Source organism: Palaemon carinicauda, chromosome 23 (assembly GCF_036898095.1).
Source record: "Palaemon carinicauda isolate YSFRI2023 chromosome 23, ASM3689809v2, whole genome shotgun sequence".
Taxonomy (NCBI): domain Eukaryota; kingdom Metazoa; phylum Arthropoda; class Malacostraca; order Decapoda; family Palaemonidae; genus Palaemon; species Palaemon carinicauda.
In genome coordinates this window covers 91,869,526-91,884,936 of record NC_090747.1, presented here as the reverse complement: position 1 = coordinate 91,884,936, position 15,411 = coordinate 91,869,526, and the positions used below count along the sequence as shown (strand labels likewise).

Here is a 15,411-nt window from a genome sequence, read left to right as displayed (position 1 = left end):
ATGATCCACTTTCCCTAGTAGACAACTGCAGCGGAATACCCAGGTATTTAGATATCTCCCTTAAGGTCCTGCGAGAAAGTCTATCGCTCACGACACACCCGATATTCTCCACCTGTGAAGTGCAAGTAACTCATGTCTGTAGTACCTGTAAGGTGCACCAGACAGAAAAGGGTGGGCAATGAGAGTATCTCTCTGTACCTCAGTGATCAAGGCCAGCCAATTGAGATACCACTGAGCTTAAGGGGACCTCTGGACCACCAGGGACATCCTGAGACTGGATTAATTTAACACCAATTGATGACTTGGAAAATCAATATGAACAGGTGAAAAATGTACACATCCAGATTGTCCCATCAGCGATGAAATTAGTACTAAACATTACTCATGTCTCTAGAACTGGAGAGATAAAGATCAGAAGCTTCCTGTTCCACAGAGTGAAAATTAGGTTGATTAACTGTGATGCCCTGCTTTGCAAAGATAATTTCCACCAAGCAGTTTGCAAGAGACCACTCTATCCCAACAAGTTGCATCTAGCAGCTGGGTTGATTTTTCCTTCTCTTGCCTGGAATGTACCTTTTTTCTCAACTCTATAACAAGGCAAACCAGCCAGGAGTGCACTTGCTTCAACTGGCAAAGGGGGTGAGAGACAGTGCCTCCTTGTTTATTGACTTGAGCTAATACTGTCGTGTTGTCACTCAAAAGCACAACCAAGTGGACCATCACTGCTCCTTGGAATGCTTGTAGAACAAAAAAAATCTAAGCAACTTAAGATGTTCATGGGCTGGTGCTGTTTACCCTCAATCACACCAAACATCCAGATTTGTACTCCATCCTTGGTTAGATGCTTACAAGAACAGAAGTATCTCTGAAGTTGGAGAGTTCCATGAAATCCCCATGTGAGGTTCCAGTAGTCTAGCCACAAGATGAGATTGTCCCACAACTCCTGGCCCACTGGGATGAAATGGGACGGAGGATATCTAGCATATGTCCAGTGCCTATTCACACAACAGTGAAGCAACCTTTGTTGGTGATGCCAGCGAGGCACACACTTCTCCAGGGATGACAGATGACTAAGGAGAAATTTCCTTTAAGTGAAGAGTTCATGTTAAGGAATGGTATTGCTGCCTCCCTGAACATGTTGAAGCAAAGGTATAAAGATAAACTAATTTTACATTCTAATACACCATACTTATTACAACCTTCCCAGACTATACTATATACCCTTTGTATTAGATATACTGTAGAGTATAGGTAATTCCCAGTCTTGCTTTTCATGTATTGGTATATCCCAGATTTTTATAAGATTCTCTTGATGTTTTAAAATATGCACAATAAAATGAGATTGAAGGCAAAAACTGTCTAATTCCCTCAGGCAGACGGATGTAAACCCCCACCCCTGTAATTACTCGAATACCGTTAACGATTCAACAGCCATTCCAGCTTGCTCGATTCAATACTCCCAGTTAAAAGGACAAAAAGTTTTTATTCACAAAGTTTTATCAAATATGATGTCAGAGAATAACAAGTGACTGAAATACTTAATAAATATAAAATTCACTCTTGATAAAAGCTCAAGCAGAAGTGATGAAATAAATTATTTCAAATTTGAAAATAAATGGAAGGCGACTTAGTAATACGTATTGGAAAAGTGATCCAAAATAAAATAGAAAAAAAAATGATAGCAGATCTGTTTACAATGCAGGCCCCCAAAGAGTGAAATTTTGGCATAAGATATTTCTGAGCACAGAGGTTTAGATTAGAATTATGAATTTGAGGCATATGGCCTGGTGCCAGGGCCTTAGATGCCATTCATTGCCCATGAGCAACTGGGGAAAAACTCCCTAGTGCTTATCAAGTGAATGCCAAAACGGACAGCAAGATAGAAGAAAGGAAACTGGAACAGGCTAAAAAGTGAGTGAAGCTAGGGGGCAAAGGGACACTGTAAAATTCCTTAAGTATTGCCTACAGGTGATGGCACAACCCTGAACATTTAGGGGGAGTGTGTAGCGAGACTTCCTCTATCTTCAGTTTCACACACAAAAGACTGGTAGTTCCCAGACAATTTATAGACATGAACATTGGTAAATGATTAATGGGGCTGTGATGAAACAAACTTATCTGGGGATAAAAGAAGGGTGTAAATAACCTTTAGTATCATCAGCATTGTCACAAAAGACCTATTTTAAAGTAGAACATCCTATGCTCATAAATTTTTGACACTGAAAATTCATTAATATCTATACAGTACATGTACTACATATTCCTGAGTATCTCATGGCACAATCTCTTGCATTTAATAGTGTGCTCCATTAAAAATTATATTTTATCATCCTTTCTGACTAGGCCCTTTTCATTTTCTTTATTCCCCGTCACCTTTAACTTTGCTGCATGTCTCCTATAGATTTGGTCACTGTTCAGTTGAGTTAAAGTCTGTCATTTGTTTTCTCTGGTTCTACTGTAACTTATTCCATTACAGATTTTTGAAGAACACCTACTTTTATTTGAATAGCTAGCATATAAAACAGCAATAATATAATAATAAAAGCTGCATATCAAACTAATATTCAAGTAATAGCAATCAGAAAACGACTGAAAAAGAATAGGTCACATCAAACTCTTACAGGAGCAAAATTATGCACATGACCAAAGTAATACAGGAAACCTGTAAACATTGAAACAGAGAAGAACCCAACCAAGGGACATCCAGTTAACTTAAAGCACCTAAAAGCAAATAAGCACTTAAGAGGTATAAAATTTCTAAGTTACCCATCCTATATGGAAACTAATGTAGAAAAACCTACATGATTATTAACTTAACAATTAAAACCACAACCTTTCTAAGGATGTTAGTAATGCTCTGAACACTATACACTAGTGAACTATGAAATTGATATGACAGCAACCAGATCGTTGATGGGTTTTTATCGAACAAATTTCCTAATGTGAGGTGGTTTTAAGATATCAAGTTGCCAAATTCAAGGAAGGTAAATGGGAACGGAGTAAATAACTTTCAAACATAACAGTTTGATGTCAAATGATAAAAATTTAACTTATATCTATGTTCATCACATACATACTTTAGGTAGTGTGAATGATTCTATACCATTAGACCCATCACATTCTATTTCACTACTCTTCCCTTGAGTGGAACAGATTCCAAGCTCAATAACGACTGGGATTAATCCTCAAATATTTAAATATTTCTTAAATACTTTGAATACATAAATTCATTTATATGCAATACTCTATTCTGAAGCTAAAAGAACAACATTATAAAAATAAATTCCCATCAATAAACAATTCACGTTTCCTAATACTGTATAAACTCTAGCAATATTCACAGCCTTTTCCGATAACACCTAACATTTATAACTTCCTAGTCATGTCCAAAGGTGACGCTTGTCTTGCCCTCATCGTCTTGAAATACAGGAGGTTTTTGGCTATGGTTTCCACTTGGTGTGCTTTCTACCATATTGTTGCTTGAATTGTCCTCATTCTTTTCCAGTGTCTTACAACCACTAGCAGCATTATGATCTTCACTGGTTACACTATTATCGACATTACCGTCATTCATTATTAAAGTCTTACTTTCACTATCATTGCTTCGGTCCTCACAAGCGAGTTCCTCTTGGGAACCTATCTTAGGTGTAGTTGCTACAGAGTCATCACTATAACCAAGAATTGGATATTTGGGATCATATTTCAGCTTTCCATAAACAGCCGAAACCTGACACCAGGACTGGTTCTCTTCCTTCTCCTGACGAGTACCTTCATCTAGAGACGTCCGTGTCATGCTCAGTACATCTCCTTCGCTTGTGCGATACACACCAATGAAGTCCTGAAATCAGAAATGAAAAGATGACTATCCAATGTCAAATGAAGTACATGGATTCCATATGTTGATGCATGAAATAACATCACTTGAACTAAAAAAAAACCATTTATGTAAACAACTCAAATTAATATGAACTATGAACTACTGATAAAACCTACCTAGGCTTTGCTAGTCCAGTACCAACAGCTGGTTATATGCATCCATTAATCTGGCACTATGTAATTTTGGCAATCTGGCAATGTAATCCAACATAAAATTTTTAGCAATGTAGGATCAATGACACACACAACTATGGAACAAAATATACTTGTCAAAACTAGGACCATACAAAATTTCTTATATCTTTTCTTAGAGTAAGGCACTAAGTAATGCTCAATACTTAGATTACATCACATTTGTAAAAAGAGAATACAATATCATCAGACGGAGGCACTGGACTAGTTTACATTAAGAAGGGTATATTAGTAAATAGAATTGTATAATACCTGGCACTCAAGTTATAAATGCCAAACTTTAGATAGCATTTCATTGTGCAAACTGTTATTAGATCTCAAGCATAATGTAAAGAAAATATTTAAAAAAAAAGCCCAGGTCAACTTATACATGTACACATGTTTATTTACATGCTTACATACAGTAAGTATACATATGTATAAAATATATTATAAACAATATACGGCTGTATAGGAATTATATGCACACAAACATATTCTGTATATATACAGTATATAAAATACCAACTATAAAGAGTAGGTCACCAAATGACCTTCAACCTTAAAATGTAGAACAAAAGTGACAGCCAAGAGCTGCAAATTAAATCAATATGGGAGATGCTGTACATACATATGCATAAACTATCCTGAGTACAAATAAAGAATAATCACTTAAGAACAAATTCAAACACAGTATAAGACATACTTCACAGATTACGTCCCACCACGTATCTTGAAGGACTAAACTCACAATTTTTCAAACAGTAATTCATCTATTTTGTACTTAAAATTATAGGGCACTATATGATATCTACTTTATCAAATACATGCTACTGTACTTAAAATAAAAATCACATAAAAAGCAAATATAGAGATATTTCCAACAGAAAAGACCATAGAATCAGTTAAATTAAACTCCTTTTGCAGATTATAATCCTTTCAACTTATGCACTTAAATACAGTACAGTATATTCATTGTACATTAGTGATAATTTTTGCCTCAACTTTTTATAAATTGAGGAACATTCTCTCATTCTCTGCAAACCATTTATTCAGCAGACCACATAAATTCTCTGAGAACTAATCCTCACATTCATACTTTCCTGTCTAATTATTCACCTTTCAACAAAAGCCTATTTCCTAACCAATGCTCTTTGAATTAAAGCTATTGTAACATTCCTTTAAAAATTTCAACCGTTTACGGAGAAAAGTGAAACTAGTTTATAAAAGCGATCAGGGATATATAAAATCTTTCCCACAGAAATCCTTTTCAAGATAAAAACATCCACCAAAAAATATCAAGTAGAAAACATCAAATAAGATTTTTCCATAAACTATCCTGTTTAGTGAGGGTTATGTAAAGAAAGACATCACTGATGTTAATTTCTCTCTAGTTGGGTGTTCATATACATTTAGTGAGTTTTTATTATATGTATTAATACCGAAAAAATACAGAACATGGGAAGAAATCAAACCAAGATATAGCCGAAGATGTACTATTCCATATATCTGCGCAAATATTCCAAATATTGAATGCCAGCAGAATATATAATGATATGTGTACAGTATAAGGAAATTGGAAAGGGACATAAAAGATTTCCATATGCACTAAATCCACTGGCACATTAACCACAAAAATAAGTAAAGACATCAGCAGGTGTACAACCGAACGGCATCAAGAAAGCAAAAGCCATTAAAATTCCTATAAAAGAGCTGGGCACAAAGAAATAAGAGTTGAATAAATACACTTTGAAATTCTTTTAGGCAAATATTCTATTTATCCATTCTATCTTATAATGAAATTCAACAGCAAATACTTTAAGGATAGAATTTCTTTAAAGCTTACTTTGAAATACGTACTAATGTCTCAGAATAATAATCCACATGAAACAGGTTACAGTGAACTATAAATAAAACTATAACCAAATGACTTTGTAATTTATCCTCAAAAGAACACCAACATTATTGCTTCCTCTAACTAGGATATAAAGTGCAGAGCAGCCTATAAAAACACAAAAAACACACCTACTATTTTAAACTGAACATCTATAAAGGAAGTAAATTAAGTGATACCAAATTCTGCTATTGCTAAGTGTAGCTAATTTTCTAAGAAAAAGCTATAATTTTCCTCATGAGGAAATTATGGCAATAATTAAACTTCATACAAAAACAACTTGTTTTAAAGACAATAATTCCCTTCCTAAAAACGATATCAAATTAAAGCTCATTAAAGTTTATTTGAATAAATAAGGATTCCAACATCACGAGTCCTAGTTTAATTATTATGACAAATAATTCTCTCAAACCCCATATTGCAATAGTCGAAAATTATCACAGAAAATCTAGGCTACTATAAACCGATATTTCCACTGTCTAATGTAAAGGGAAAAAAAATGGTTGAAAAAATTATATAATTGAAAAAAATAATATAGAAAAAACCTTCAAAGGTCTGGATCTGAGAAGGGGATCAGGTCAAATCTTAGGTGAGCTTTATAATACTCTCGACCATCATGTAATCACGAGATATAATACTATTCTATCTTAATCAGCTCTCAAAAGAAAGAGAGAGAGAGAGAGAGAGAGAGAGAGAGAGAGAGAGAGAGAAGAGAGAGAGAGAGAGATAAATTTGAATAGGCACTACTATAATTTGCTACTAATTTAAAACTGTTTATGCATTAACCCTTCTACCCCCAATGGGCGTACTGGTGTTTCACAAAACTCATCCCTTAACCCCCATGGACGTACCGGTAGGCCCTTGCAAAAAACTGCTATTTGCATTTTTTTTTTTGCATACTTTTGATAACTGTATGAGAAACTTCAGGCATTTTCCAAAAGAATGAGACCAACCTGACCTCTCTATGACAAAAATTAAAGCTGTCAGCGCGATCTAAAGAAAAAAAATATTGCGAAACGTGCTTGAAAACGGAAAACGCCTGGGGGTTAAGGGTGGGAAAGTTCCAAATAGCATTAGGGGTAAAAGGGTTAAATCCCTATCACCTAACTGTTTGTTATACTTTATTATTAAAATTCAAAATTTCCAACTGATGATACAGTAGCACATTTATACTGAATTGTTTATTGGTAAATGTTTGGATTCTTAAGTTTCTTTCTAATCTGTTTGTTTTCTTATACAAAAACCAGCATGTGACCAAGTCTTCATGAAATCCAGCTCTTTGAAGTTTTACTGTACTATCTTCATGAAAAGGAAAATATTACTGTCATCTATATGTCAAGACATTCACCGAGAATAAAATGGGAAATATAATAAAAAATCAAAACAAATAAATTTAGTACACAAAGTTAAGTATTCCTTTGTAATACCAAAATGTATATTACATCTGAATGAAAATTAAATAACAAAATATTGGATTAAATAATTTGCCTCTTGAAATTTCCTGTAAAGCAATAAATGTAAACTTTGCTAAATTCTAAAATCTTTAAAAATAATTTAACAATGCTATATAAAAAAAAAAAAATATTGAGCTTAAGAAACTATCAATTTTAGCTCAAGCGAAATCCTGTAATTTCAAATATTACAGTATTAGTTAATAACAAATATCAAATATAATAGTCAGAACCTTTTTAAAATCACATGCATAAAGATAAGGATCTGTATAGATTTGAAAAGGACATATAAAACTAATGCCCAAATGATTTCCAGAAGAAAAAAGTTAAGTATAAGAATATTAAATATAAATTCTACCTTCCTCAAACATTTACGTGAACCATGAGAGGACTTAGGCTACCCTGAGACTCCCTGCTTTATTAGAATTATAATATTTCACCTCAAGGTCAACACTGAAGAGATGAGTCCATGGAGTGCGTATGCCTTGTATAATATGGCAAGCAGCAACTGGAGTAGTGACGTGAAGTTCCCACGAGCTTTCTGCTCCCGAAGCTTCATCGAGGAACTGGAGAGCTAAATGTCGGTCACTATGAACCTCCTGTAAAACAATATGGAAAACATTGATGATAAGTATCATTTCTGATTAAAAGAACATTTTAATCAGAAGTAGTGAAAAAATTCACAAATCTATTTCACAGCTTAACCCTTTTACCCCCAGGCTATTTGGAAATTTCCAACCCTTAACCCCCAGGGGGTTATTTTTTTCCCAGCACATTTTGCAGTATATTTTTTTTTAAATTGCTCTAAAAGCCTTAATTTTTGTCATAGAGAAGTCAGGTTGGTCTCATTCTCTTGGAAAATGCCAGAATTTTTTTTAAAAAATTATCAAAAATATGAAAACAAAAATTTTTATAGCATTTTTTTGCTAGGACGTACCGGTACGTCCATGGGGGTAAAGGGATGGCTTTTGTGAAACGTACCAGTACGTCTTTTGGGGGTAAAAGGGTTAAAAGTTAGGAGTTTGTTACAAGTAAAACTGTTCATATAAATGTTGCCACATATTCCCAGCTTGAAGCAGTAGCTTTTTAAAAGTAACAGATGTTGAATTAGCTATAGCTTGTTGTTTGAATTAAGTGTTAAAAACTAATTTTTCTTCCTACATCTATGCAATTTTTTTTTCTTTAAAGTAGGGAAATGTATTTAGTTTGGCTAGAACACCTATGGAAATACTTGAAGAGATAGCAAACAAAAGGTGGCGAGCTCGGGCGAGTAGCCCTGCCCACTCTCCAGCCAAAGACTTTTCTTTTGTCTTCAGTTATGAAGAGTATAGACATACCGTTGTATCCTATCCAAGGCTGTTAGATCTTTCTCTTATACTATTATGTTCAAATAGTTGATTTTGACCTCAGGTTAATGATGAGGCGAAGCAGAAATTTCCAAGTGGGTGAAAGGATGATCACTGCATCAGTTTCTGGCTAAACCTGTGATAAATCTACACTCCCTGTGATTTTTAGAGGAATGATTGTTCAAAATTATTCCCCCCTATTCCAAGTGTAGATTGTGGCTTCCTGTTAGGAAGGCCAAATCTTCACCCATGTCATTCTTGATAACACCCAAGACAATGCCGGAGACAACGTTTATCTCTTTGCTCTCCTCATTGAGTTCGTCGATCACTGAAGCTTCTGGGTACATGCCCCTGGCTTGATACCAAGGAGTACACTTCAGGTGCAGAGAAAACTTGGTTCTATATCAGTGAGTTTTATCAGGGTTGGTGAAGTGCGATACGATTGCCGCACTCCAACATGTACTGGAAGCTCTTTCTCTGCCGACTGCCAATGAAGAGTTCGACCAAAGGAAGGAAGTACATACATACAAAAAAGAGAGAGAGAGAGAGAGAGAGAGAGAGAGAGAGAGAGAGAGAGAGAGAGAGAGAGAGAGAGAGAGAGAGAGAGAGAGATCAAAGAGGAAGAAGTATAACAGTTTAGTTCTTAACCATGTGATGGCTGCTCAAGTAGTTGTACAGCCTACCAAGCTCCCATACGGGACAGAAAAACCCTTGACTGTATTAACGCGTTCGATGTAAGTCGGGTGGAAAGAAAGAACAGTTGGCTCTTCTTCTTCTTCCTCCCCTGAGGATGAAGAATTTGTACTGTTACACAACGGATCTGACATTGATACTGGTAAGCTACATATATGATCACCATTCTTATTAGACTATCTGTAAGTAGTGGTTCTCCCCTATCATTCCTTAACAAGGGGGAGGATGGTAGCATGAATACCAACCCAATGGCTACCATGCACCAGTTACTTAATTCCAGAACATGTTTCCCCTTCGGTGGAGTAAGATTCTTTCATTTAACCAGGACTGGCCAAGCCCTTTTAGCCTATTCATCCCTATGATGGGCTCATACGAAGTTGCTGGAGTCATCGTCTTCATTGTCATGCGACCAGAAGGGCTGGCATTTCCCGTCAAGAAAGAGAACCAACCAGTTTGGTTCTAGGGTGACTTCCTATCAACCAATAAGCGAGTCTCCCTACTTTAAAGAATGAAAGGTTTGTATATATGAAAAAAGCAGTCCTAAATTTGAAAATTAATTTGTACCTTTAATAGCTATACAAACTCAAGTCCTTTGAAGTCAACTTCTCACCTACTCAACCCTCTTAGTCCTGAGCCAAAGGTCAAAGTGAAGAGTCTTTTGACAGGAGAGTGGGAAGGGCAACTTGCCCGCACTCACCATCTCATTAGCTACCTACTGTAACAATAGTTACTCTTACTGTTTCTGCTGTGCTTTATGTATGTATCATGCCTGTTATGTAAAATTTGCTATCTGTGCCCAGAATATTGTGCCTTCTTTACATGCTGCTGCCACACCACAAGTTCTAGTTACTTGCTATTGCCCCATCTATTATGACTGCTGTTGCCACACCTGCAACTACTGTACTACTTTTTGCAATTCTGTTGTCAGTATCTGCTATGCTACTAACGTCTACTACTTTTGGTTTGACTGCCGTTCCCACTGTTGTGGCCATTCCTATGCCTACAATTTCAGTTATATCAAAAATTTTAGCTGCTGCTGCTATATATGCAGTATGCTATCTCTCATTCCTGATGTAGTTTCTTCCAGTCTTTCTACAACAGCACTGCATCTTCCCTTCCAGTTGTACTGCATCTTCCCGTAGATATTCCCACAAATATGCTGATATCCTTTTTCCTAACTTTAACCATCGCAGGTTATCTTTTCCTCTAGGTCCTACGAAAGTAATTGAAGTAAAGATTCATGCTTTCCCCCCAAAACAGTTATTTGTGATAAGGACTTTCTCAGATGCACATTCCAGCTCTCCCAGGTGCTCTTATTGTAATAAAAAATTATCCATAATTCAGATCTTCTGATTGTTGCTCCATGGTTCAAGCAATCAGAAGATACCATGATGCCAAACTCATCCTTCACAATCGTTACCTTGTATCTTCATTTGCCTCACGTCAAAAGAGAAAGTTTCTGCTAACAACTTTATTCTCTTGTTCCTTTCTTGTTCTCACCAGTCTCTAGTACCAGTCACATCTAGTCACCACAATATATAGTTCTTCGTTACCTATGACCTCCATAGTCCCTGTGACTGAAGTCATAAGATCAGGCGTTTCCAAACTGAACACATGTAAGATGCAATCATATATTAGGATTTCAGTTACACCCACTTATAAAAAGTCCCCCTTTTGACTGCCTCATGACACCTCCCTTGTAGTCAAATTCTTGAATAACAACGACAAGAATTCAATCCATATTACTCTATTTCTAGAAAGTCATGTATTGGGTGTGCGAGACGTCATATTTGCAGAGGCTACTATTTCCAAAGATAAAAGGTGCTTCTGTTTAGCGAGTACCAAAAGACTTTGGCAGACACAGATGGAAAGCTATATGACACTAATGGCCACAGTAATGGTGGTAAATAATGAGATAATGAGTGTACTAGAAATGTCAACCCTCTCCAGCAAGGAAGATGATGATGACCAGCGCCTTTCATACAGGAGAGATAATTATGGGTTATCCTATAAGACTTGCCCTGAAGAGAAGACTCCAAAGCCTTTACTCATTCTTAGCACCCCAAAAGAAAAGATGTAAACCTTGCAAGAAAAGAGGAGGTAACAGAAGAATAGCTGTGCTTTCTTTCTCCCCGTTTTAAATTTCTTTTCTTCCTCCCTTTTCAGCAAATCATGATCATGGGGATCAATACATGGCCAAACACACTCATCCACCGAACCCTTTACTCATATTCCTGCAACACCTATACAGGCAATTAAGTTTCCTTAGTAGTTCCATGAGATGCTCAGTAGACATATCCCTGGCAGGTTAATTTTAAAGAGGCTTGAGTTTTTCTCTCTGAGTTTTCTGGCTTTGGTAAAAATCCCTCTTCTGTTGTTCCAGTTGCAGATAAAATCACTATTACAGTAACAAATATCTATGCTGCTATGACAGCTGACTGCCAGGTGCTACAAGAAAAGAGAGTGATGTTCAAAGGCGAAGTCCTGATTCCCCCAAAACAGTACGATATGCAATAGGGTCAAGAGCATGATTCATTGCTTGATGATACCAATGACAGGGAGACAACTACTCTCTTTTATAATATGTTCCTAGAATACTTCTAATGCCTGCAAATAAGTGAATATACTTGAAAAGTATTCACAGTTGCTAAATACTAACATGTGTGCGCCAAGGAATATAACACTGTTGTTCTTGAATCATACATACTAAAAAAAATACGTAATAATGAAGCTGCACGGCCAAAATAAAAGGTTCTTGACTAGCAGAACTGAAACAGTGATATCCTGACTTGTTGGCATTTGATTAAAGTATGGCATCAGCCAAACGATTGGGAGAAGTTTCCCCTCACTCCTATCACTGGACAAAGCTTTGTCACAGATGATATTCTTAATCAAGAGAGTTCAAACACTTCGTAGGAACAGTAAATAAGAGCAATAATCATAATAATAATAAATACCAATGACAATAACAACAATAATAATACTGTGGCTTAAACCAATACTTACAATTGAAATAATATTAGCAATTTTCTGTGTAATATTAAGCTTGAGCTTTGAGTCCGGAGAAGGAGGCATATACCACTCCAAGTTAGCATGGAAGAGGAAGAGATCTGTGCTAGTCATGGTTAAAAACTGGCTTTCACTGCACCCTCCATCTGTAGAAGAAAACACTGTTGATACGCAAGTTTATCCTGTGGTATACTTTGTGTAGGAACCAGCAGCTATTATTTTTTTCTCTTTTATACTTCCATATTTGCTGGAAACACATGTGCAGCAGCAATAAAAAAAATCCATCTGCTTTAAAAAAAAGATATCTTTTTTTATTTCATAGAATTACTTTAGAGATCTCGATATCGAATTTCAATTCTATTGGACTTCAAAGTCAATTCCTATAGAAAAAATAATAAAATTCCTTAATAAGAATAGTTAGCTTTTGAATTTACTTCTGCATTGAAATAAGATTCTGTTCATTTTGAATTAACACTCCTATACGTAGGGATCCAGCAAATATGAAAAAGAAATCGCATATTCAAAGACAAACTTGCGTATTTCCCCATCTTCATTAATAGTAATGTAGCCCATTTGTGTATCAAAATCCCAGACACCATAGTCTCTTATTTTGAATTATCACTCCAGCAAATACGAAAAAGAAATCGCATTTTCAAAGACAAACTTGCGTATTTCCCCATCTTCATTAATTGTAATGTACCCATTTGTGTATCAAAATCCCAGACACCATAGTCTTTTGTCAAAGAGGGAAAAAGAAGATTGAAATCAGTCAGCATCTGTACATGTGCACTTAAAATCTCAAGTCTATACTGACTATTGTTATTACTAATTTCTATTTGGAAATGCAAAATGCTAATAGTTCAAGGGCCCAATAGGGCTAGGATATGAAGTAAAAGAAAAACTAAAAGATATAAAAAATAAAAATGTTATTTTGATAATAAAATAAATTTTTGAATATACTTACCCGGTGATTATAATAGCTGCAGCTCTGCTGCTCTACAGAAAACTCTACGGAAAAAATCCCCCAGCGATCGCTATGCAAATAGGGGGTGTACTTCAACAGCGCCATCTGTCGTCCAAGTACCCAGTACTCATTGTAAACAAAGAACTCAATTTTCTCCTCGGTCCACTGCGTCTCTATTGGGGAGGAAGGGAGGGTCCTTTAATTTATAATCACCGGGTAAGTATATTCAAAAATTTATTTTATTATCAAAATAACATTTTTCAATATTTAACTTAGCCGGTGATTATAATAGCTGATTCACACCCAGGGGGGTGGGTAGAGACCAGCAATATATGTTTACATTATTATGAGCTAAGGATTTTTTATTTCATTTTAGAAGTTATCAAAATAACAAAAATAAAATAAATAGGTACCTGGTAAGGAAGTAGACTTGAACAATTACTCTGCCTTTTTAAGTACGTCTTCCTTACGGAGCCTCGCGATCCTCTTAGGATGCTGAGCGACCCCTAGGATCTGAAGTATGAAGGGTTGCAACCCATACCACAGGACCTCATCAAAACCTCTAATCTAGGCGCTTCTCAAGAAAAGAATTTGACCACCCGCCAAATCAACCAGGATGCGAAAGGCTTCTTAGCCTTCCGGACAACCCAAAAACAACAATAAAAAACATTTCAAGAGAAAGATTAAAAAGGTTATGGAATTAGGGGATTGTAGTGGTTGAGCCCTCACCCACTACTGCACTCGCTGCTACGAATGGTCCCAGAGTGTAGCAGTTCTCGTAAAGAGACTGGACATCCTTAAGATAAAAAGACGCGAACACTGACTTGCTTCTCCAATAGGTTGCGTCCATTATACTTCGCAGAGATCTATTTTGTTTAAAGGCCACTGAAGTTGCGACAGCTCTAACTTCATGTGTCCTTACCTTCAGCAAAGCTTGGTCTTCCTCACTCAGATGTGAATGAGCTTCTCGTATTAACAGTCTGATAAAATAGGATAAAGCATTCTTTGACATAGGCAAAGATGGTTTCTTAACTGAACACCATAAAGCTTCTGACTGTCCTCGTAAAGGTTTAGTTCGTCTTAAATAGAACTTAAGAGCTCTCACAGGGCATAAGACTCTTTCTAGTTCATTTCCAACCATATTTGATAGGCTTGGAATATCGAACGATTTCGGCCAAGGACGAGAAGGTAGCTCGTTTTTGGCTAGAAAACCAAGTTGTAGAGAACATGTAGCCGTTTCAGATGAAAATCCGATGTTCCTGCTGAAGGCGTGAATCTCACTGACTCTTTTAGCTGTGGCTAAGCAAACCAGGAAAAGTGTCTTTAAAGTGAGATCTTTAAAGGAGGCTGATTGTAGCGGCTCGAACCTTTCTGACATGAGGAATCTTAGTACCACGTCTAAATTCCAACCAGGTGTAGCCAAACGACGCTCCTTCGTGGTCTCAAAAGACTTAAGGAGGTCCTGTAGATCTTTGTTGTTGGAAAGATCTAAGCCTCTGTGACGGAAGACTGATGCCAACATGCTTCTGTAACCCTTGATAGTGGGAGCTGAAAGAGATCGTTCTTTCCTCAGGTATAAAAGGAAGTCAGCTATTTGAGTTACAGAGGTACTGGTCGAGGATACCGATACTGACTTGCACCAGTTTCGGAAGACTTCCCACTTCGATTGGTAGACTCTAAGGGTGGATGTCCTCCTTGCTCTAGCAATCGCCCTGGCTGCCTCCTTCGAAAAGCCTCTAGCTCTCGAGAGTCTTTCGATAGTCTGAAGGCAGTCAGACGAAGAGCGTGGAGGCCTTGGTGTACCTTCTTTACGTGTGGCTGATGTAGAAGGTCTACCCTTAGAGGAAGAGTTCTGGGAACGTCCACTAGCCATCGAAGTACCTCGGTGAACCATTCTCTCGCGGGCCAGAGGGGAGCAACTAACGTCAGCCTTGTCCCTTCGTGAGAGGAGAACTTCTGCAGTACCTTGTTGACAATCTTGAACGGGGGGAATGCATATAGGTCTAG

At 36.7% G+C, this 15,411-nt stretch overlaps 1 protein-coding gene across 4 annotated transcripts in view; it reads right to left on the bottom strand.

Annotated features, from left to right (window-relative positions):
- Positions 1-1,689: 1,689 nt before the first annotated feature.
- Positions 1,690-15,411, bottom strand: part of LOC137617236 (serine/threonine-protein kinase 11-interacting protein-like) — a 108,258-nt gene continuing 94,536 nt past the window's right edge. For 2 of the 4 annotated variants that reach the window (XM_068347190.1, XM_068347191.1), the window contains exons 27-29: positions 12,438-12,586; positions 7,833-7,991; positions 1,691-3,838 (exon numbers count right to left, since the gene is read on the bottom strand). In XM_068347190.1, the coding sequence (XP_068203291.1) occupies positions 3,377-3,838; positions 7,833-7,991; positions 12,438-12,586 (770 nt within the window). In that variant the 3' untranslated portion in view covers positions 1,691-3,376. Of the gene's footprint in view, positions 3,839-7,832; positions 7,992-12,437; positions 12,587-15,411 lie in introns of all 4 variants that reach the window. The other 2 variants (XM_068347193.1, XM_068347192.1) reach the window with 2 other exon arrangements.